At 46.9% G+C, this 21,340-nt stretch overlaps 1 protein-coding gene across 8 annotated transcripts in view; it reads left to right on the plus strand.

Annotated features, from left to right (window-relative positions):
• The window catches only part of Slc14a2 (solute carrier family 14 (urea transporter), member 2), a 406,176-nt gene extending 385,356 nt beyond the window's left edge, over positions 1 to 20,820 (plus strand). For 6 of the 8 annotated variants that reach the window (XM_013510367.1, XM_005372854.2, XM_005372853.2 and 3 more), the window contains 10 exons: positions 3,332 to 3,454; positions 5,625 to 5,707; positions 6,617 to 6,776; positions 7,437 to 7,626; positions 7,950 to 8,078; positions 9,291 to 9,483; positions 12,056 to 12,203; positions 12,785 to 12,919; positions 16,797 to 16,846; positions 19,774 to 20,820. In XM_013510367.1, coding sequence (XP_013365821.1) covers positions 3,332 to 3,454; positions 5,625 to 5,707; positions 6,617 to 6,776; positions 7,437 to 7,626; positions 7,950 to 8,078; positions 9,291 to 9,483; positions 12,056 to 12,203; positions 12,785 to 12,919; positions 16,797 to 16,846; positions 19,774 to 19,974 — 1,412 coding nt within the window. In that variant the 3' untranslated portion in view covers positions 19,975 to 20,820. Of the gene's footprint in view, positions 1 to 3,331; positions 3,455 to 5,624; positions 5,708 to 6,616; positions 6,777 to 7,436; positions 7,627 to 7,949; positions 8,079 to 9,290; positions 9,484 to 12,055; positions 12,204 to 12,784; positions 12,920 to 13,582; positions 13,642 to 16,796; positions 16,847 to 19,773 lie in introns of those variants that run through there. The other 2 variants (XM_005372855.2, XM_005372857.1) reach the window with 2 other exon arrangements.
• Positions 20,821 to 21,340: the final 520 nt, after the last annotated feature.

The following is a 21,340-nucleotide window of genomic DNA, read 5'->3' on the forward strand; positions in this document are numbered from 1 at the left end:
TAATTTATTCAACAAACTCTTCTGAGTGTCTAGAGTGTACCAGACACATGATAGGTGCTAGGGGTGTCAAAAGGAATTAATGTACTCCTGGCTGTCAAGAATCTCATCAGTCAAAAACACATAATTAACTCCCAGCTGGGTGAGAGTCAATGCAGGTAGGTGTAAAATACCAGGTGTCCCCTAAGGATAAAGAGCCATCCTGCCTGGAGCACAAGGGCCCAGCACCTTCAGATGGAAGTGTCCTCCCTGAGGAGGTACTTGATGTGCGAGCATGGCAAAATTACTTTCCAGAGCATTTTGCAAGCATTATCCCATTTTATTACAACACAAGAAAGAAATGGCAGGTATCCCTCTGAGATGCCTGTCATCATTTACAGGTTGGGTTTGCAAGGTCGGCCCTACAGAGTGTGTAAATTTCTTCCCAGGAGGACTGCATGCTTGCAGTTGAAGAAACTCTCAATGAGGTTACATGACTTGCAAAATGTCAGGCAGAAATTAGTGACTTCTACTTCCCAGCCAGTGTTATTGTTTTCTGTCTTTCCTACCACATCAACAGTACATCTCATTTCTAGAGAATTTGATAGACATGTTCATAATATTCTTAAAATTGCCTTTATCTTTTATGAAAGTCTTGAGAATTTGTCCCAGAGGCCAGTAGTAAATTGCTACCACCTTCACTCCAAGATTTTCCACAGCCTTGGGAAGTTGGTTATTTTATCTCCAGTCTTCTTGTGGGACCTGTTCCCGTCTCTCATTCTTAATCTCCTCTAGCACAGCTTGGAGGGCTGTGGCCCTCCCTGGCTGATAGGTAGCCCAGCATTCCAGGATTGTTCGTGTCAGAAAGGTGATTCTTATTTTTGTATGTTGTGGTGGGCCACCGACTCCAGGGATGCATAGAAATACATAGTCCTGCTTCACTTTCCTGGGCCATGAGAGACACAGAATGTAGGCTGCCAGATATGTAGAACAAGGGAATGGAGGCTGACCTGCTGGCCTTCTGCAGCCGTCTGTATGCCCTGCTGGATGGGTGGGCTCAGCCTCTCCCAACAATCTCCTGTTTACCCACCGAGACCTCATCCGCACTCCCAGGTCTCTCTACCTCTGTTTCTATGGCTAACACAATATTAAAAAAAAAAAAAAAAAAACACTAGGGTATTTTAACAACTTGGAATTTTTGCACTGTCAAAAGTTTCAGATAAATGTTTCCTTGATGGCTTAAACTGAAGCACCATCTTTATATATATGAAAACTAACACAGTTTAGTAAATGGCATTTGTTGTGGCCTCCAATATCCAGGATCAGGCCCTATGCTAAAAAAAAAAAAGAAAAAAGCCCAGGTCTGTGCTGTACAGTACAGGGGAAAGGGCAGTGAACCGACAGTTAGGAGACCCAAAGCAGTTCCTAGGTTTGCCATGATTAATAAGCTGTGTATCGCAGTGAGTTGATTTCTCTAGACTAGGGAGGTAGACAGTGATCTTGAAGCTTCCATCCAGTTCTGAGTTTATGATTCTAAGATCAAAACACAGCTCCACCAAGGGGGAAGCTGGGGTGACTGGCACTTGGCATATGAGAAATGAGATGCAATGGTCCTTGGCAGTGCCTTTCCAGCCTGGCGGAGGGGGCAGAGTGCCCCCTGGGGGTTGGCACTGTGGAAGAACGTAGATGATGTAAGGGCACGCTCTTGGTTTCCATTCTGCAGAGGTGCTCAGGGAAGGCTAAAATTCCAGGCACCTCTGCAGTGCAGAGTTCACAGACATTTCCCAGCCTGGGGAATAATAGCTTAGAGCAAATCAGTGGAGAGGATTTCAAAACAATAGCTACTTCTCCACCTGAGCCTGAGGGAAGGGACAGGGTCATTGTTCCCTTCCAATCCTAAGGAGCAGACAAGACTTCTTTCATTGCTTGTGCATGCCCCCCACCCAGACTCTCAGGAGGCTGGCCCTGCCAATAACATTCTGGGCTTTGTTAAAGTTGTCTCTCCATAAGTGGTATGATCTAGGCCAATCTTTTCAAACTTGAATGCGCACACAAATCAGCAAGAGATCTTGTTAAGAGGCAGATTTCAATTCAGTGGGCTTGAGTGAAAACCTGAGATTCTGCATCCCTACCAAGCTCCCTGGTGACAACCATGAAATCGTTCTAGCAGCACCAGATTCTGAGCAGCAAAGATGCAGAAAAATAATTGGACACTGAGAGCCCACCATGGTGCACTGTTAGTAGAATGCCACAGAAATCATGATGAGCCTAGTTCCCCATCTTTTGGTGACATCTTTTGGTGACCGCCTGTTTCAAGGTACTCTTTGCAAGGCAAAGTGAGTTAACCTAGAGAGTGTGCAAATGTCACAGTGCGGATGTTTTCCACTGTTTCAGGCAGCTGCTGGACCTCTGACTCTGGTGTGCACTAGAACGCCGATGTTGGCTGAGCATGCCCTAGGGATCGCCAAACACTCCACTTAATAGACCTGGGGTGGGTCCGGGAGCATGCACGTTAATAAGCCACACGGGAGATGTGATGCTGTCCTTCTCAGACCACAACCTGAGAAATCTTGTTCATCATGGTAAAGGTGATCTCTTCTGCATAGTGTGGAAATTGAAAACAGTATGCTACAGAAGAGGGTTTCTCACAAGAAATGTATTCAAGACACAGTTCCCCCTAGACAGGTACTTGTCAGATTTTCATATACACAGAACTCACCTGGGGGAACTTGCTGAAATATAGTTTCTGATTCCATCCGTCTGGGGTTAGGCTGAGATTCTGTATTTCTAACAATCTCCCAGAGGAGGCTAATGCTGGTCCAAGGATCAAACATTGAGTAGCGAGGCCCTATACCAATAATTCTAAGCGCAAGCTGCAAGTGAAAGCCATCTTTTAAATACCATAGGCATTGGAAACTTTAATCTTCCTCACTGGTGTGGAGTAAGCCTCAGGTTTTTTTTTATTTTTTTTTTATTTTTTTTTTTCTGAAAGCACCTAATATGCCGCTGGTTTTCAAACTCCCTGCTGCAGGTGGTATTCACGGTTCTGGCTGTAGTCAGCTCAGGGTCCTCTTGTTCTGAGCCGCCTGCACAGTATGGTCCAAAGGGTCATAGGCTGGCTCACCCACCTCTGGACATGGTGGAATTTAGGCTCCCGCAGGGAAAGGAGGTGGAAGTTGTAATGGGAGAAAAGGGGCAGCTGAGCGTTTTATTCAAAGATGGATGCAGTTACTCCCTAAACATCAGACTGCACTCCTTTCCCGCTTCTGGGTGTGGTTTTTCCTCGCTCTCAGCTTAGCTCTCAGGGGTATGGACCAGAAAGGACACTGACCAGTCTCTTCTCATTCCCCGCTAGGTGGCGGTGGACAGCAGCCACCCACAGCGGGCCAGAAGGCAGAGGAGGGTGCTGAGGCTGTGCTCTCCAGGCGCAGAAGTGTGTTCCACATCGAGTGGTCATCTGTTCGGAGGAGGAGCAAAGGTGTGCACATCCTCCGCCCCATCATGCTGGGTCCCCAGTGTCCTTGTCTCTGATAAAACAAGGACAATTATCTGTACCTACTCCACAGGTGGTGGGAACACCCATGAGGGCAGGTGCATTCTCCTCAAACCTGACCGCTGGCCAAGGCTACAGCTTTCTTGTGTCTGGACACACCCTGCCTAAGGCGGGGCAGCAAGCTGGGACAGGCAGTGGACAGAGGCAGGGGTGTCAACTTGGCTGCATGTGGGAATCACCTGGGTCCCTGTACCCAAAGACTCTAATTTAATTCATTTGAGAGCAGCCTGGATGGGCATCTGGATCCTTTAGAGCTGTGTGTGAGATTCTAACTTGCCACTAAGTCAGAAAACCATCAGTCTGGGAAGCTACAGATGAAGAGTCCTTTCCCAAGGCAATGGTGGGTACACCAAGGGAACACATAGAGAGGAAAGGTATGGAGAGGACTCCCACAGACCAGGAGAGGCTCCAAAGGGCAATCAAAGCTGAGCAGAGGAAGTAGCCAGAAACTTAGCCTTGAAAGCTGACGTCAGGTTCTGGAACACAGGTAGGTGTCTGGAGGGATCAGCCCCATCAGCTGCAAGTTGGAACAGCTTATAAAGAGACAGAAGAGTGAACCTAATTCTCCCCCAACCCCCAGAGAAGGGAGCAGAACTCCGCAGACCCAGACCCACACAGCTGGTCAGAGGAGCTGCAAGGGATACACCTGACTCCCAGGCTGGTGTCCCCTCCATCACGTGCCTCTCAGAAGATGCATTAGTAACTTTCTTCCTCCAGCTCATCTCATTCACACCAAAAGTCATCCAAGACAGAGAAACAGGCCTTGAGTGGTTATGGGAAAGCCCTACAAGGTAAAAAGGCATTGCATTTACCTCAAGGACTCCTCAAGCCCAAGAGTTTGCATTTGATTTGCTCCCATGATGTAAAAGAGGGCATGGTTTGCCTTAAAAGGTCAATACTCTCCCTCCTAACATCTCTCAGGAGTGTGGAGGTGGAGTGGAACAGGCTCAGTAAAGCCCCGTGGAAAGGAGCAGGAAGGGGAAGGTCCATGGGAATTGCTGCAGCCCTGGAAAGCAGAGGAGGGCTCCAGCCAGAAGAAGTGGTCAATGAGGAGATCAGGCACACAAGCCTCTGAGTTAGAGGAATCCTCCCTGCTTCCTACACTTCATTTCAAAGTTTCCAAAATTAACTTGTTTCTCCTACGTAGTATAATTTCACAACCACACTGGTATTTGAAACCCCTGCTCCTACAAAAGTGGCAACACGATAACTCTGACGCATTCCTTCTAGTGCTCGGAAGGGGCTAGACTGGAAGGCAGACTGGGAAAACCCAACTCAGTCTATAAACAAACACAAGGCAGGCAGAGCCCAGCCAGTCTCACAATTGACCACTAGAGGGAACCAGAGCACCAAGGCCAAAAAAAACCTAAGCGCCTGATCTTTCACAATGCATAAAACCCTACTGAAATCTGTCATTCTTGAAAATAAATCATGCACCATAGCACAAAATGTTTGTGGTTACATTACAAGAGTTTTAAAGATGTAAAGGACATGCCAAAATCTATCTTAGGCAATTACAGGTATATCACTTGTCCTGATCTAACTAGCAGCTGGTATTAAAATGCCTAAAATCCAGAGACATACCTAAAATGATTGCGAGAAAAAGTGCAAGTCCCAAATAGCCTGATGTAGACCTGGCTGAGGAGAGTCATAGCCAAGTTCAAACCCAGATCCCATATGGCTCGGGAAGTTACCGCTTTAGGATCAAAGGACTTCAACCACGTCCAAGTTTCCTCCTTTGCGCACCTACAAATTCTCCCTGTGGTATGGAAGAAAGAATCATCAGGGATCACAGGCAAATTCCTGTCCCTCTACTGTTTACTGTTTCCTCATCTAAAAAATATAGGGCTTCTTAATTAAGGATCAATGGAGTCTCTGAACTCCCTATATTCTTTGTAAAGTGTCTTCTTTCCATGATGATATCCACACCCAAGGGGGCCCACGAGCATAGGAAACTCTCAGCTATGAGACTCCAGGCCACTGTGCTTTCACAGTGGAATGGGAACTACTAAGTAAACTAACTCCAGCCCGGCAAGAAATTACTGCTAAGTGCCAACATACAGGTTCTGAACTGATGATTCTCTTCCAACTCCAGTGTTCGGCAGAGGCGAAAGCCAGGAGAGACAGCCCAAAGAGCCTTTTCCTTACCTGTACCGGAAGCCCACCGTGGAGCTGCTGGTGAGTATGGAGTGGCCGAGTCAAGGCAGCACCCCGGCCACCTCAGATTGGGCATCTAAGATCTGTCAAGGAGGCTCTCCCGTGGAGGAGCATTTTCATGAACTCGTATCTTCAGAAATGTAATTACTAGATTAAAATGTCTGTTTTTCACAGTGTGAACTTTCATATTCCCTTTATTTGAATTATTATCAGTTTTCCTCCAAATCAAGCATTGAGGAAATAAGATCATGCCAGTTTTGGAAAGCAGAATGTTTACATGTTCAATTTCATACCTTTGTGTTTATGGACAGTTAAATTTTAAAGACTAGTCATGTCAGAGGGAAAACAATTTCTTCCAGAAAAAAGTATAGAATAGTGTAAGTAATGGTTTTTGAAACAAAAATTTAGAAGCTAAGCACAGTAGTGTATGCCTGTCATCCCAGCTACTCAAGAGGCTGAGACAGGAGGATCACCACAGGTTTAAGGCCAACCCCAGGAGACTTAGTGAATAAAATAAAAAGGGCTGGGAACATAACTCAGTGGAGAAGTGCTCCCTAACATAAGCATAGCCTTTGATTAAATCCCAACACTGCAAGGAAAAAAAGAGAGATACGCGGTTGAATGTGTTAATTCTACCATTTGACCTTGACCTTTGCTAGTAAGAACCTGTGCGTGCCTGGATCCTCCTCCACAGAATGAGTATGAAGATGTCACCCTGTTGTTCCTCATGGCAGTTGCCAATATCAAATGAGTGACATGTGAAACAAACCAAAGATTCTAAGCTACAGAAACAGGGAGATGATTCAACAGCAGCTTAACAAAACACCTAACAAACATCTTAGCTTGGTCCTTGAGGGACCACAAACGTGACTTCTCAGCGTGAAAGTCACAGAATGTGGAGTGCTCACACCCACCTCCCACCCCTGACAGGATCTGGACACCATGGAGGAAAGCTCTGAGATAAAGGCGGAAGCTGCTGTGCCCAGGATGTCCTGGATCCAGAGTTCCATGGCGGCCGGCGGAAAGAGGATCAGCCAAGCCCTCAGCTACATCACAGGGGAGATGAAGGAGTGCGGGGAGGGACTTAAAGGTACCGTTCCACGGTGGCAACCCTGACCCTACCCCTAGAAATGTTGCCTCTGTCATCCCCAGGAAATGCATTGCAATAAGCGTTCTCTGTAGAGGACTGTGAGCTCTGTTTCTAGGGTCTTTCTGGGAAGCTAGGAGTTCTGCCATTGTAACAGTCTCTTTGGATGCAAAACCTACGTATATCGATCACAAACCCTCGTGTCTGAATACGAGAGTCCTGCTGTCCCCGGTGTCCCATCCAGATGTTGCAGATAAGCATTTCAGTACTGGGGTTCTACAGCCAACATTCTAGAAAATGCCCCTCTGGATGGCTCCAGGAGAGAACTGTCTGCCAGTCCAAGTGTCCTCTAGCAGTCTCCCAGTCTCAGCCCATGGTGCAATGCCAACCATGCAGCAAGAGTTTTCTGGAAAATGTGGGAAGCATAGCTCAGGATATCCAACAACCACCACAGGACAAACTGCCTAGAGGCTGTACTTGGCTGGCATATCCCTGGTTCTCCAAATACCCTCTTCTGTGGCAAGTAACAACAGGTGGTCAGCTCCCTGAAAACCCACTTGGGATTGGCAGGGAGATTTCTCACACACTCAGCCCATTCCCAGGCCCTACCCAGGGCTACCCCACACAGGAGCAGTTGCTGACTTTCCTGCTGTTCCATTTCAGACAAGTCCCCCGTGTTCCAGTTTCTCGACTGGGTGCTCCGGGGCACATCTCAGGTGATGTTCGTGAACAACCCTCTCAGCGGCATCCTCATCGTCGTCGGCCTCTTTGTCCAGAACCCGTGGTGGGCCATCTCAGGCTGCCTGGGCACCATTGTGTCCACCTTGACAGCCCTTTTCCTGAGCCAGGACAAGTAAGTCCCCAAGAGTCAAAGCATAAGGCTAAGGGACCACTCCCTATGAGGAACTTCCTTCCCCTTCGCACCCTCCTTCAGCTCAGAAACCCTCAAAATAAGGGCACTGGAAACCAAGAGTGACTATTCCTTGATCATTTGTCATAGACACACTGCACAGAGAAATGTGAGGCCCAGTAGGTCTGATGTCTCTCCTCCCCACTCCCAGAACTGTGGCTGTTTGGAGGTGTGTAGTCACACTCCCGGTGAGAAAAATCTGACTCTGAAGGAAAACTTAAAGGGCATGGAAAAGCCCACTCCATAAGCCCATCCTTGTCCCCCAGGTCAGCCATTGCAGCAGGACTCCACGGCTACAACGGGGTCCTCGTGGGGCTGCTGATGGCCGTGTTCTCAGACAAAGGCAACTACTATTGGTGGCTTCTGCTCCCAGTCATCGTCATGTCCATGTCTTGGTAAGTTTGCTTCTCAAGTGAGTTCCAGTCAAAGAGCCACTGCCTTCATGTCCTGGGCCTGGGCCTGCCAATCTACCCTCTGCTGTAAAGTATCATTTGTTCAGCTTACACATTAGAAACATCCACTGGAGATAATTACCAACATTATACTGTGCTAGGACACCATACATAGAATCACATTAACTACCATCCTTTTTAATCCTTTGAAGATCTAAAAGGGTTTCTGGCCTCACCCTGACAGAACACAAAGAAAGGAAACTGAGGCCTAGGCAGGTTAAGATCCATGCTATAGGATCGTGTTCCTTTCTGGAAATCTTCCTTTACTCCATGTCTGGGACCCCTGCCCAAATAGAGACAACTCCTGTATTAGTCAGACTTCCCACTGTTCAAAGTACCCAACACCCAACTTATTTGTCAGATTTCCCACTGCTCAGACCTACACCCAACTTAAAGGAGAGGAGGTTTAATTTGTCTCACAGTCTTAGGGGATTCAGTCCCTGGGCAGTTTATTCCAAGACAGAAGCAGCATGGTGGAAGGGCATGGAGGAGGAAAGCTTCTCACCCTATAGCAAGCAGGAAACAGAGACAGAGAAAGGAGCTAAGCGGAAGAACACACCCTTCCAGGCCACACTCCCCAGTGAGCTACTTCTAACTGGACCCCATCTCCTAAGATCAAGTCATCTATGAATTAATCCACCGATGAGTATAGGGCCCCCTTGATACAATCACCTTCTGAAAGCATGAGGCCTTGTGCACACACTTTAGATATAAATCACAACTTCTAAGGGTAGGCTGAAGGCCAGATGTGGGGTGCAGCCCTCAGGGTATACCGAGCTCCTCACTCACTTCAGAAAACACAGGGCACTCTGACCAAGAGCCCAGTGGGCCTGGTCACTCAAAATGCATTAATTAGCTCAATAACTGAATGACTAATTCCGGGTCTGTCCCCGGACCTGTCCTCCCCCTCCTGCCTGGGGATGTAGTTCAGTGAGTCTTCTGGGGATTCCAAAGCTCCTGATTTTAAGATATCTCCCAGACAATCCTCCTTCTGAAGCTGAGTGTGAGAACCCACCCTGCCCCTGTTCCCTGTGCAGAGAGGAGGCTGCCAGTCAAGTGGAGGGGGTGGGGGCAGCAGGGAAGGTGTAGCCCCCCCCAGTGCTGTACCCTCTACTGCCTGCTTGCCAACCAGTGTCTCTGCGGTTCTGCCATCAGCCCCGTCCTCTCCAGCGCCCTGAGCACCATCTTCAGCAAGTGGGATCTGCCGGTCTTCACACTGCCCTTCAACATCGCCGTGACGCTGTACCTGGCAGCCACAGGTCACTACAACCTCTTCTTCCCCACGACGCTGCTGCAGCCTGCATCCTCTGTGCCCAATATCACCTGGTCGGAGGTCCAAGTGCCCTTGGTAGGTGTCAGAGGAAGAGGAAGGGCAGTGTCTGCACAAAGTCAATGTTAATTGGCATTTACTTGTTTTGTACATCCGAAGGGAGGTGATTATTAACAATGACATTGTCCAACGCGTTCTCCACACATACGTCACGGGTTCCCATCCTTGCCTCCTTGTAAGAAGCAAAAGGGCTATTTCTGGTCCCACTCTGTTATGACACAGAGGAGGAAACCGAGGCCAGGTTGAGACCCACTTGAGGCACACAGTGATTTAGTGAGGAGCAAAGTCCAGCTTCCGGACTCCTGGCCTGGGTTCTTTGCTTTCTTCTTGAATGCTTTGTTCCAGTTTTAGGGCAGTGTGAGCTGTGTGTCCTCTTTCATTCAGTCACACCAAGCCGTTAAAGATGTGCCCATCGTGCTACCATCGAAGGCTTCAGCAGTCACAGTCGCAGCCTCCACAGTGTGTCCCAGTCGCTCTCTAAGGCTCGCTCACATTTTAAAGCGCCTGAACTCCTCCACTAAGAAATCCATATACAGGACAGAGCATCTACCAGTATTTGCTTTGATTTTTAAAGCACTGGAGATTTAATTCAGAGACCTCACACTAAGCCACATCCCCAGCCCTTTTTTTATATTTACTTTTGAGACGGCATCTTGATAAATAACTAAGTTGTCCAGGCTGGGCTTGAACTTGTGCTCTTTTGCCTCAGCGCACCAGAATACTGAGGTTACAGGCATGTGCCACCATGCCTGGCCTAACACGGTGTGTGCTTTCTAACAAGTATTCCCTGCTTATAATGCTGACCTCTGGAAGTCTGCCAGGATGATGAATAAGATAGTGACACTGAAAGCATTAAATTAGCATGGGGCGCTGTGCCCTTCAGCCTTGTTATCTAAACAGGCACAGTTGCTCTGAGCCTCTACTCTCTCACACACAGCAGGGCCCCACAGTGGTGCCTATCCTGAAACTTTCTCAACACAGCGCCACCTCCAGGCTTGGAGGAGGAACTTCCAGAAATAATGACGCCTAGTGTCTTTTGACATTCCCTTGTATGACGGAAAGAGCCTTGAATTAGCACTAAGAAGCATCATTATTAGGAAAGGAAGCACTCGTGTTGGCCCCATCCTTTGTGATTGCTTTGTATATGCAAGGACCTTCATGGCCCACAGGTGAGAAGAGATGTCATCCTGGTGATTCAGCAACTCAGGCTTTCCATTCGTGGTGCTAACCCAATCGATATATTTTTGGAGGCAAAATTGCTGTAATCAGTGTGCCATGAGAAAAAGTTGTTAGAAATTGCAAGTTTAAGATATTACATTCTTCATGCCACTTTTGCAATTGAAAAAAATGTTTCGGAATTTTATACGAGTTAAAAAAACTAAGTAATCCTTTACAAACACTTTAGAATTCCAAAGTTCTAGGGAAAAACATTCTAATTTTTGGTAGTTGTTCTTTAAGAAATAACTTTCTGGCCAATTGAACAGATTAGATGATTTATACATGTGTATGTTCTTGACAATTAGAGTTAGAGACTTGAGCCCCTAAAAAGCATATGGTGCAGGTCAGAGAAAGGTTTTACAACTCCGAACAGCATTGAGTCCCCACCCATAGGCACCTCTGTTCTTGTCACTAGTGGAGACTCCCCAGATGCAACCAGGGAGAGATGAAACCACCAGCACCACTTCCTGTGTAAAACTCACATCTGTCCAGTCCTCCCAGAGCCCCTGTTCTCTGTTCTGGGATAGTGTAAGCCTGTGCCAAAGGGTTAGTCCTGTGAGCCTGTCCTCCTACCTATGCACATTCTCGCTGGGAGTGAGGGCCCTGAGCTCCAGGTTCTCCATTCCTGACATCTCCAGGAGGACTCAGACTGCAGGCATGGTATCCACAACTCACCCTAAGATTGCTTCTCTTCAGCTCCTGCCCCAAGGAGAGAGGAACCCAGTGTGTGTCAACAGGATCCACAGCCATGTCCCTTAAGCATACACTTCCAAAGGCTCAAGGGCCTTTCAACAAACCCTCTGAGACACAGCACCCAGTCCCAGTGGTTGAGGAAGCCCACAACCCGGGACTCTTCCCCAGCTCTGTGTGCCAGTGACCACACGATGTCTGAGTGCCTCAAATGCTCTGCACTCTCAGTCTCCACTGAGCCTTGAGATCCGTGGAGGACTGAGGCAGGCAGGGTGCCCTTCGGGTTTATCAGCCAAAAGAGCAGGTGCTGGGCCACACTGCCTCCTCCACCCCCTTCTGTGACCACAGTCCAACTGCTTGTCAGACAAGATGGACATCTGCACACCCTACTCCTCTCAGGAAAAACAATCCCCTGGGAAAGGTTTCCAGTTTCTCCTCTTGAGGGGTAAGTGTCTTTCACTCATGTCTATAAATGAAGAAAACTCAGTATCTTCACCTCACTAAGAATTCAGATAAAATGAGAAGCATCTGTTCCTTCTAGGGTTAACATTCTTGAGCATCAATGTCTTCAAAGCCTGTGGTGAAGGATTGTGTAGAGGACTTGGCACGGAATCTTTTGGACTAAAGTTTAAATTGTCTCTTTTACCTTCCTAACAAGCTTGTGACTCTGTTGCACCTGCAGCTTTTGAGAGCCATCCCTGTCGGAGTCGGTCAAGTGTACGGCTGCGATAACCCCTGGACTGGAGGCATTTTCCTAGTAGCTCTGTTCATATCTTCACCTCTGATTTGCTTGCACGCAGCAATTGGATCCACTGTGGGGATGTTAGCAGGTCTGTGTCACCGCTTTCCCTTGTTAATGGGCTGAAGGGATGCTAGTGCCCGGGGCCAACTCCAAAGGAAATGGTGAAGTGTGTCTTTCATGCTGCACCTGCAGATTCCCTGAAACTTTCCCTTTCTATGGCACCCGATCCCCCACTTTCAGTGCTGATGTCTTCATGCTCCTCTGAACCACACCTGTATTCAAAAAAGACTTTGGCATTTGGCATTTGTACCTTTATATAAATTCAAAGTTTGGGTAAGGTTAGTGCCAGGTGTCTTTGTATTTTAAGTCTTCTCCCAGTGACAAAAAGAAAGACTAGTTCCCAGAAGAAGCATGTGGGGGAAGGGGTACATCCTCTGGACTCTCTCCCTTCAACTCCATAGCTGCTGAGCTGCTAGTATTCATGGGGCTCCATGACAATTTGTTCCCTTTAGATGTATTTTCACTATATAAAGTCAGAAGCCCTCTTTTATATATAAGTAGCTTGGAAGAAAGCTGGTTCTGGGCTTTGAGGCCGAGAGTAGGTTTTGGGGCAGCCACAGAGGCCCTGTAAAATCTCATACTCAACACTGACACCTACCTGTCCCATAGCACTCAGCATCGCCACACCCTTTGACTCCATCTACTTTGGCCTGTGCGGTTTCAACAGCACCCTGGCATGCATCGCCATCGGAGGCATGTTCTACGTCATCACCTGGCAGACACACCTCCTTGCCATCGCCTGCGGTAGGTGCTGCTCCGAGAGAGCCCTTTGAAGCTTAAAAGGTTCCTGCAACTGACCCCCGCAAAGAAAACTGCCCTGGGACAATCATGCCCCCAAAGAAGACAAATGGGAGAAATTATTCACGTTATGGAAGGTTTTGTTGTTAAAACTGTCTTCAGGGGTTATTCGGTGAACTGCCTTCACTGTATATACAATGTTCGGCCACGTGGAGGCAGACTTCTTTAGGTGGCCTTGGTTTCGTGTTTCTCATGGCTCTCTCCTGTGATTGCTGCTTTCCTAGCTGGTGATTGGAGTGCACAGAGCAACTCTTAGACAATTCGTGCTTTATATGGAATTAGGCAATTTGTATCACATACAGCAATAAAACTTAAACATCTAAACGTTGGCCATAGGGGCCCTTCAAGTGATCCCTCTTGAATATGTATTTGTTCAGAATCCTAGGATATTAGATTGACTATAAAAATTTGGCACATTTATATAATTTAATCCTTGAATATCCTTCATTTCTTAATGTTAATATAAATGAAAACCAAGTAAAACTTCTTTTAACCAAGATATTTAAAATAGAGATTCCATTTCAGCACCACCATAGGCTCTGAGACGTTATCTACATAATTTTTTTAATTAGTTTACAATAGAAAACTTTTCCAATTATCTTTTGCTAGGGAAGATGTCCTGGATCAGATATGGCCATCTATTGTATACATAAGGTAATCTGTAGACTTTTTTGCATTTTATGATAGTCACTATAAACATGGAAAAAGTAAATTTTAAACTAGAAGTAAAGGGTCCATCTACTGTCTTTTTCCTTTTTTAAAGTTATTTTCTAATATCCTAAAATACTCAGTGTAAGGCCAGCATGCTATGGTTACTTAAGAAATAATAGTGTTCTATTATTGGCCAAATAAAAGATAATCGTTCTCTTAGCGCCTGCCATGAAAAGGCACTTTAAATACTCCTCTCCGCCCTATCACAACTCAACAGAGTTGGTATTTATGTTAGTGAGTTTTGATTACTGTGACAAAATACCTGAGATAACTTAGAGGAAGAAAGAGTTATCTGGGTTCGGAGTTTCAGAGGTTTCAGTCTGTGGTCACCTGGCTCCATCAAATTAGGCCTGTGGCGAGGCAGAAACATGGCGGAAGGGCATAGCAGAGGAAAGGTGTTCACCTCGTAACAGACAGGAAACAGAGAAAGCAGGAGAGAAAGGGACCGGGGATCAGATATATCCCCAAGGTTATACCCCCACATCCCACACCTTTCAACTAGGTCCCACCTTCTGTTTTTATTACTGCCCAAGAATGCCATCAAAATATGACCTCATCAGTGGATGAATTCACTTGATGAAGTTAGAGTCCTTGTTATTCGATTGCTTCCCAAAAGCCCATTAACTGGCAACCAAACATTTAACACATGAGTTTTGGAAGGTATTTCAAATCCACACCTTAATGGCATTATTATTCCACTTTGAAAAAGAGGAAGAAATATGTCACAGAGGAGGGCCAGGACTAGGACGAGACAATTCAGATGCAAAACTTAAGAAGGATTTCACCCTCAGGGTTGTGCAGGTGAGGATTCTGACATCTCCATGCTCTTGAGATGAGGGGCACCTTAAACTGTGTATCGCAGCTGCCTCCCTCATGTCCCCTAGTTCCATATTTATCAGAAAAGTTCAGTAACCCAACCACTCGTGTCAGAAGTTACCTGGGTGGTTCTAAACCAGAAGGATTTCTCCCTTTCTCAGGGATTTTCGGCAGTGTCTGGTGAGGTTTTTATTTCCCCACACATAGAGGAGGAAGTAGGGGCTGGGGATTTAGCTCAGCGGCAAAAGCGCCTGCCTGGCAAGCGCAAGGTCGTGAGTTCGGTTCCCGGTACCGGAGAAAGACCAAAAAAAAAAACCAAAAAAACATAGAGGAGGAAGTGTGACAGGAATATAGTGGGGAGAGGCAAAGGTGCTGTTAAATGTCCTACAATGCTCACAACAGCCACACAATAAAGAATGTCAGTGGTGCCATTCTGTGAGCCTGGTATGTAGCCTCTCATTTAATCCCCGCTGCAACCTAGACAGTTTCCCACTTCACAGAGGGGAACTGAGACTGAAGGGAGTGAAAATCAAACTGCCCAAAGCCAGGTCTGCAAACACATCAGGCTGTAGAAGTCTGTGCTCTTTGTAGGACATCATGTTCTTTCCTGAAGCCAGTATTTTCCCTGAGGTCCACAGCAGTCAGCACTTTCCACAGTCATGGAGCTAGTGATGGACAGGACCAGTGAGAAAGGAGGTTCCTCCTGCTAGGTGTCCTCCAGAACAGACGATTTCCCCTGAAGTCAGACAGGCTGCCTGTACTGTTTCCTGCACTTCCGCCATCTTCCTTGTCTCTCCTCACTCTGCAGGCCCTGCAGCCACACATTAGCACACAGAGGTTTTCAAAGGATTTCCTGTTGGTTACAGATCAAATTTGATAAAATAACAGTGGGGTCAGGGGAAAAGGAGAATGAATCCTTTGTCCTGGACCCCAGGATAAAGGATGACTTGGATGGAATTGGGCTCAGCCCAGACCACTCCAGGAGCCTTCATTCCTCAAAGGCCAAGCCCAAAGGTGCCCTCAGGCCTTCTGGTTCCCTGTGTTCTGGGGACTAGTGGTGCTCAGGTCAGTCCCTCCAGGTTCCTCCCTTTCTAACCTCAGCTCTGAGGTTAGAGTACACCGTGGTTAAGAGCCCACTCCTGGAGCAGACAGCTGGAGCTCTGCCACTTCTCACCCGTATAATCCTGGTCAAGTCACTTGAGCTCTCAGTGCCTGATACTAGCGATGTCTGCCTCATAGCACTGTTGTCAGGATCAAATCCAATAATTTATGAAAGCAAAGGAAACAATGCCTGATGCCTGAGGCATGCCCAGGAACAGTTGACCTTGTTACCTGTAATCAAGCAACGTGTACTAATAAGTGCGGATGCAGCTGACATAAAGAATGGCACAGGCTCCTGGTCCCTTAGAGAGAGATCACCTGGCTGGTGGGACCCATGAAACTGTTGCCAGCCCCACACCCCACTGACTTCGTTCATCCTTTAATCTCTTCTACTTCCTACCTGTAGGATAAGAAGGACTTGTCTAACTCAAAGACAGGTAGAACAGTCACAGCATCTAACCTCTCTGAGCCTATTCTCATCTATGAAATAAAAACAATAATAGTGCTTACGCTGTAGGAATGCCGAAGGATGCGGTTGGCATTGCTGCTAGCTGGGCACACAGCAGCTCTCTAATAAAGGTGAGCTGTTGTTAATAGCCTAGGGACTTTTGGGTTGCTCGCTGCTGAGAAATTAAGGGTTCAGAAACAAAGCCCAATTACACTGGCCCATTTTTATTGCTTCTCCCCTCTTGCCAGCATTTGGCTCTTCTCGGTGGTCAGCCCGAGCCTGTCCCCTCCACAGAGCCTACAAGACAAGGCAGTGGGCATATTTGGTCTCCCTCGAGCTTACAGAACGCTGCTTCTCCCTGAAAACCCATATTATGTTAATACCTTGTGATGAAATAGTCCAGCAGGGAGTTCTGGGACTCACTTGCCTTTGCTGTATAGTAAAATTTTCATTTATGGTTTATGCTGTTAAATGTTCCTTTACTGGAATGCAAGGTGGTGGGACCCAGGAGAACTATAACAGCTAAATCCTGGCCCTTTTTAACAAAGTTCATCTGCTGTCTTAGCCGTGCCGGCATTTGCATGGAACTTAACACTTCTGAAGCTGCCAAGCAACGGAAACATAATTCTTTTTTTAAATCTGAGACATAGCATGGTGGCATAAAATTAATGAAGAGAGAATATGGAGACAAAGCTTGAGATACTATCAAGTAGTTACTGGACTATTTACTGTTGGTTCTTTTTCCAGCTCTGTTTGCAGCCTACCTGGGCGCGGCTCTGGCCAACATGCTGTCTGTGGTGAGTCCACACGGGGTACAGATGTGCTCACAGCCCCCTTTGGCTTCCCAAACCCTGCTCAAAACTCCTCCTCCCGGAACACTTCCCAATTCCTGGCCCTTGTTGCAAATCACACAGCACACCTCACCACTGCTAGATGGAAGGGGCTCCATCTGCAAAATGTTAATGGTGCCTGGGAGTCCACCAGATCCCACTGTCCATGGCCAATGGAGCTCTTTCTAGAAGGACAATTTGAAGAGCATTGTCTTGTAAATCCAATACTTTTCTACTGTGTTATTCTCTGGATCTGTTTAAACCTTTATTACCTAACTCTGCATGTCTATCGATCATCTGCCCACCTAGCCCATGGGTCAGTGCATACCTTGGTTCATAGCACATTTCATAGAACACGGGTCACCAGCAAAGGCTTCAGGGAACAGGAGCCATCAAGCCCGAGCCAGCCAGAGAGAAGAGAGAAGCCTGACTTGATGGCTTGTGCCAATCAGAGCAGTCCCAGAACTCCTTCTTTTTCTGGGCTCCAGAGTAGGGTAGAGTATAGGAGGCGCCATCTGGCCAGCTCCAGGCCCAGCACAGTGTACCTGGGGCTCCGCTGTAGCTGATGTCTCCCCTCTTTTGATAAGGGTACAAACAAACCTTATGTGAACAGCCAGGGAAAGCCTTCTTGATCCTATGGGTAGGGATGGCACAGACATTCCACTCACACCTGTCTAAATCCCTCCTTCTCTAGTGAGAATGAATGAGTGGTTTGGATTCAAGAAGTTATTTCCTAAGCAGAATAATTATCCTTCCCTGATACTAGTCTGTCTCCTTCAGTGCACCAAGTCCCTCCTCTGGGCCTCATCGCATTCTGTACACACTTACCTACAACATGCAATGCTCAGTATTGTGACGGGTCTAGTACTCACCAGTCCTCTTCTGACTTCAGCCCATGTGCTCTTCCAGAGCAGGAGCCTATTGTATTCTTACCTCCATCTCTAGAACCGATCACCGTGCCCAGAACATAGTGAGTACTCAAAAACTAGTGAGTGAAACTCTAACATAGTGAGCCTCCACAACAGGGAATATTAGAGCTGGGATTGAACATCCAACCATCAGAAACACTGAGGGCACAAGAGAATGGAGCATGGCCTTGGAAGCTCCTGGTCACTCCAGACCCCGTCAACTCTTCTGACCCCCATTCATTCACCTAATCAGTCACTGAATAAATATATGTCATGTGCCTTCCTTGAGCAAAGCACTAGAATAGATAGAAACAGGAAACTTTGGCTCCTGATTGTAGGTGTCTGCCATGGGTGTCTCTGAACACCTCTGAGTTGTTGCAGGATTGTACCACTCCATTACGACATTTTTCAAAACAAAATCAAATTACTTCCTGTGCCTACTATACTTAAGGCATTGTGCTGACCACTGTCGGGGATACAAAACAGCACAGGCTATAACTTACCTAGAAGGACTTTCCATTCTAACTCAGCAGCAGAATATAAAAGTGTTGACTACGTTTATGAGACCATCCAAGCCCTCCTTGGAAGTACAACTAGGAGCCATGCTCTTTTGCTTTCTCGCTGGCACATGTATGTGCAGCCACAAGGCTTCTAAAATGCCACCATCTTGAGGCTTCTAAAATACCGCCATTGGCTTGATGATAACGACCACACCCAGAGAGCTGTTTACTATCTTGTATGCACTAGGCACCAAGTCTTTGAGGGAGTATTGTTATCCCTGGTTTTCTAGTAAGAAAATAGGACTCTGAAAGAGTCAATGATTTTAATAACGTGAGCAGTGCTGACATTTGAACATGCATCTATGGAACTCCCATGTCTTCACTGTGGGACTTCAAGGAATGCTTCTTGAAACACCACATGCAGTCTTAGTAGGGCACTGGAAAGATTCACTGAGTGGATCTCAATACTCATGGGGATTCCTTATAGTACTGACCTTGGTCTTCCCCCAAATGCCATCTAACAGCCATCTCGGGCCTCTCACAGAACCAGCATCATTACTCCCATGGTAACAACTGAGGCTTTACACCTTATAGTAAAATAATGTTTGGGGAAGAGGGGGCATTTGATCTACCTCATAGTTGAATCTGTGGGCTTTTTGAGGGCAAGCCATCCATAAAATCTCTCTCAAGTGAGGAGGAGGAACATTAAATGTCTCAGGGCATCTTAGAGATTCAAAAACAAGTCAATATCAGGGGCTGGGGATTTAGCTCAGCGGCACAGCACCTGCCTGGCAAGCACAAGGTCATGAGTTCGATTCCCGGTACCTGAAAGAAACAAACAAACAAAAAAAAAACAAATCAACATCATAAGAAAGAAATGCAGGGATAGGAGCACCCTTGAGAAAAGAAGTAGCTGCTCTTCACTTCCAATTCCCTGGGACAAAAACACCACTCCCCTGCTTCCCCCACACATCTGCTCGTTTCTGTGTCTCTCTATAAAGGGTTTCTCTGCGGCGCACAGCTTCATGGCCACCCTCACTGCTTGGTTCTTCAGATCTCACAGTTCGGGAGGTCTATGGTCACAGTCTTTGTGCCTTTAGTTCAAATTATCAGAATGAACTGTGACCAGTGAAAAAGTCTTGAGCTATGAAATGGCTTCCAAAAACATTCCTTCCGTGGGAAGTATTGGGAAAAGATGTGGAATGGCCATAGTTCTGGAATCAGAAGCATGGCCAGACCAAATTCCCCAAGATGCATATAAAGGCATATCAAGCCCTATTAGCTGCCCAGGGGCTGCACTCTGAACGGTATGTGCTCATCTGTCACACTGCAGGCTAACCACTCTGGCACAATTTTATGTTGATTTCAACTGAGCGTTGTCTTTATCAATGCCCACAGAGCATGACTTTAGGTAATCGATGAGGGCTAAACGAGCACTAGTATCTGATGAAACTGAGGCTTCTCTTGTGTCTGCCTCTCCCCCCAGTTTGGATTACCACCCTGCACCTGGCCCTTCTGCCTCTCGGCGCTCACCTTCCTGCTCCTGACGACCAACAACCCTGCCATCTACAAGCTCCCGCTTAGCAAAGTCACCTACCCGGAGGCCAACCGCATCTACTACCTGTCACAGGAGAGAAACAGGAGGGCGTCAACCATCACAAAGTATCAGGCTTACGACGTCTCCTAAGTTGTCCCTTCCAAATCATGTCACTGTAAATGCAGCGGTCAGCAAGCTGCCCGGGTCCCCAGGCTAAAGGCCACCTAGCCTCCCCTTCTGTCTATTCTGTGATTTTCCCCCAAGCGCAGGGAAATGTGTGTATGGTCAGCATTCAGGAAGCTCTGTAAGATGACTTAGTTCAGACTTGATTCTCATAGCTAGCTCCATGAGAGCCCCCCTTTAATAGGAACTTTTCCAGTTCTGCAAAAGAATCCTCATTCCGAAGGAAACGTTACCAAGAATGGGACAGATATGGGTGACATTTCTGACAGCTGTGTCATTTAATATAGCAAAGCACAGTGCTGGGACATATTCATGAGCCTGGGAGGGGAGAGGACTGCCTCCCCACCCACCTCAGCCACCAATGGGTCCCAACAGCTTCAGGCCAGGCTTCCCCATCACAGCCTGGACATCTTGTTGGCAGGAACTTCTTTATGACAGGGAGGGACTTAGGTCCCTTCTACCTCAGAAGTGTTAGTTCCTCTCTGTCTCCTATAACCTGATCAAGTCGGCATAAGCAGAAAGCAGTTCCCTGGAGTTGAGTCACAGAAGAAAGTACTACCCACAGAAGGGGCAGGAGAGAGCTGATGCTCTCTGGAGGTTTATTTTGGGGTGGTGGGGATGACCTCCAGGTTGTTGTTAGGAACCGAAATTACTGAAAATGTCACTATGCCTTCTTTTACATAACTGAAGTACTTCCAGAAATGTCATAAGGGGAAAATTGATTTTTTCATCATTATAATCATACTGTAAACAAATGGCTTTCCTTTTATAACATTCATAATTATACTCTCATTAAACTCTTTAGATCTGCAAGTTGGTATCAGGGTTTTCTTAAAACGGTTCCTGCCTACATTCTCATATATCACCCACCTGAAGGGTTTTCCACAGTCCAGGATGTAACTGGAAAGAGATTAGGGTGGGTTAAAAATTATTAGAGGGGGAGGCAGGCATGACAGCACACTTATAACCCCAGCACTCTGGCAGGCTGAGGCAGGAGAATCACACATTCAAGTGCAGCCTGAGCAACTTACCAACTTAACAAGACCTTGTCTCAAAATAGAAAATATAAAGGACTGGGGATGCAGCTCAGGGTGAAGGCCCTGAATTCAATTCCAGTACTGTAAAAAAAAAAAAAAAGAATCCTCTGAGTTATATACCAGAGGAGGGTTTCACTTGCTTACAAAAGGAGTTACACAGAAATGACTAGAGAGGTCGCTTTCTGCTGTTAACAACCCGTGTCACTCTCTAGGGACATGGAAAGGCTAAAGGCCACCTAACTGTACCTTGTAAGCCCAGGTTACAAATCCAGTCCCTTTTGCCTGGCCAGTAACCC

This window comes from Chinchilla lanigera, unplaced genomic scaffold (assembly GCF_000276665.1).
Source record: "Chinchilla lanigera isolate Chin_1 unplaced genomic scaffold, ChiLan1.0 scaffold00001, whole genome shotgun sequence".
In the NCBI taxonomy this organism is placed as follows: Eukaryota; Metazoa; Chordata; class Mammalia; order Rodentia; family Chinchillidae; genus Chinchilla; species Chinchilla lanigera.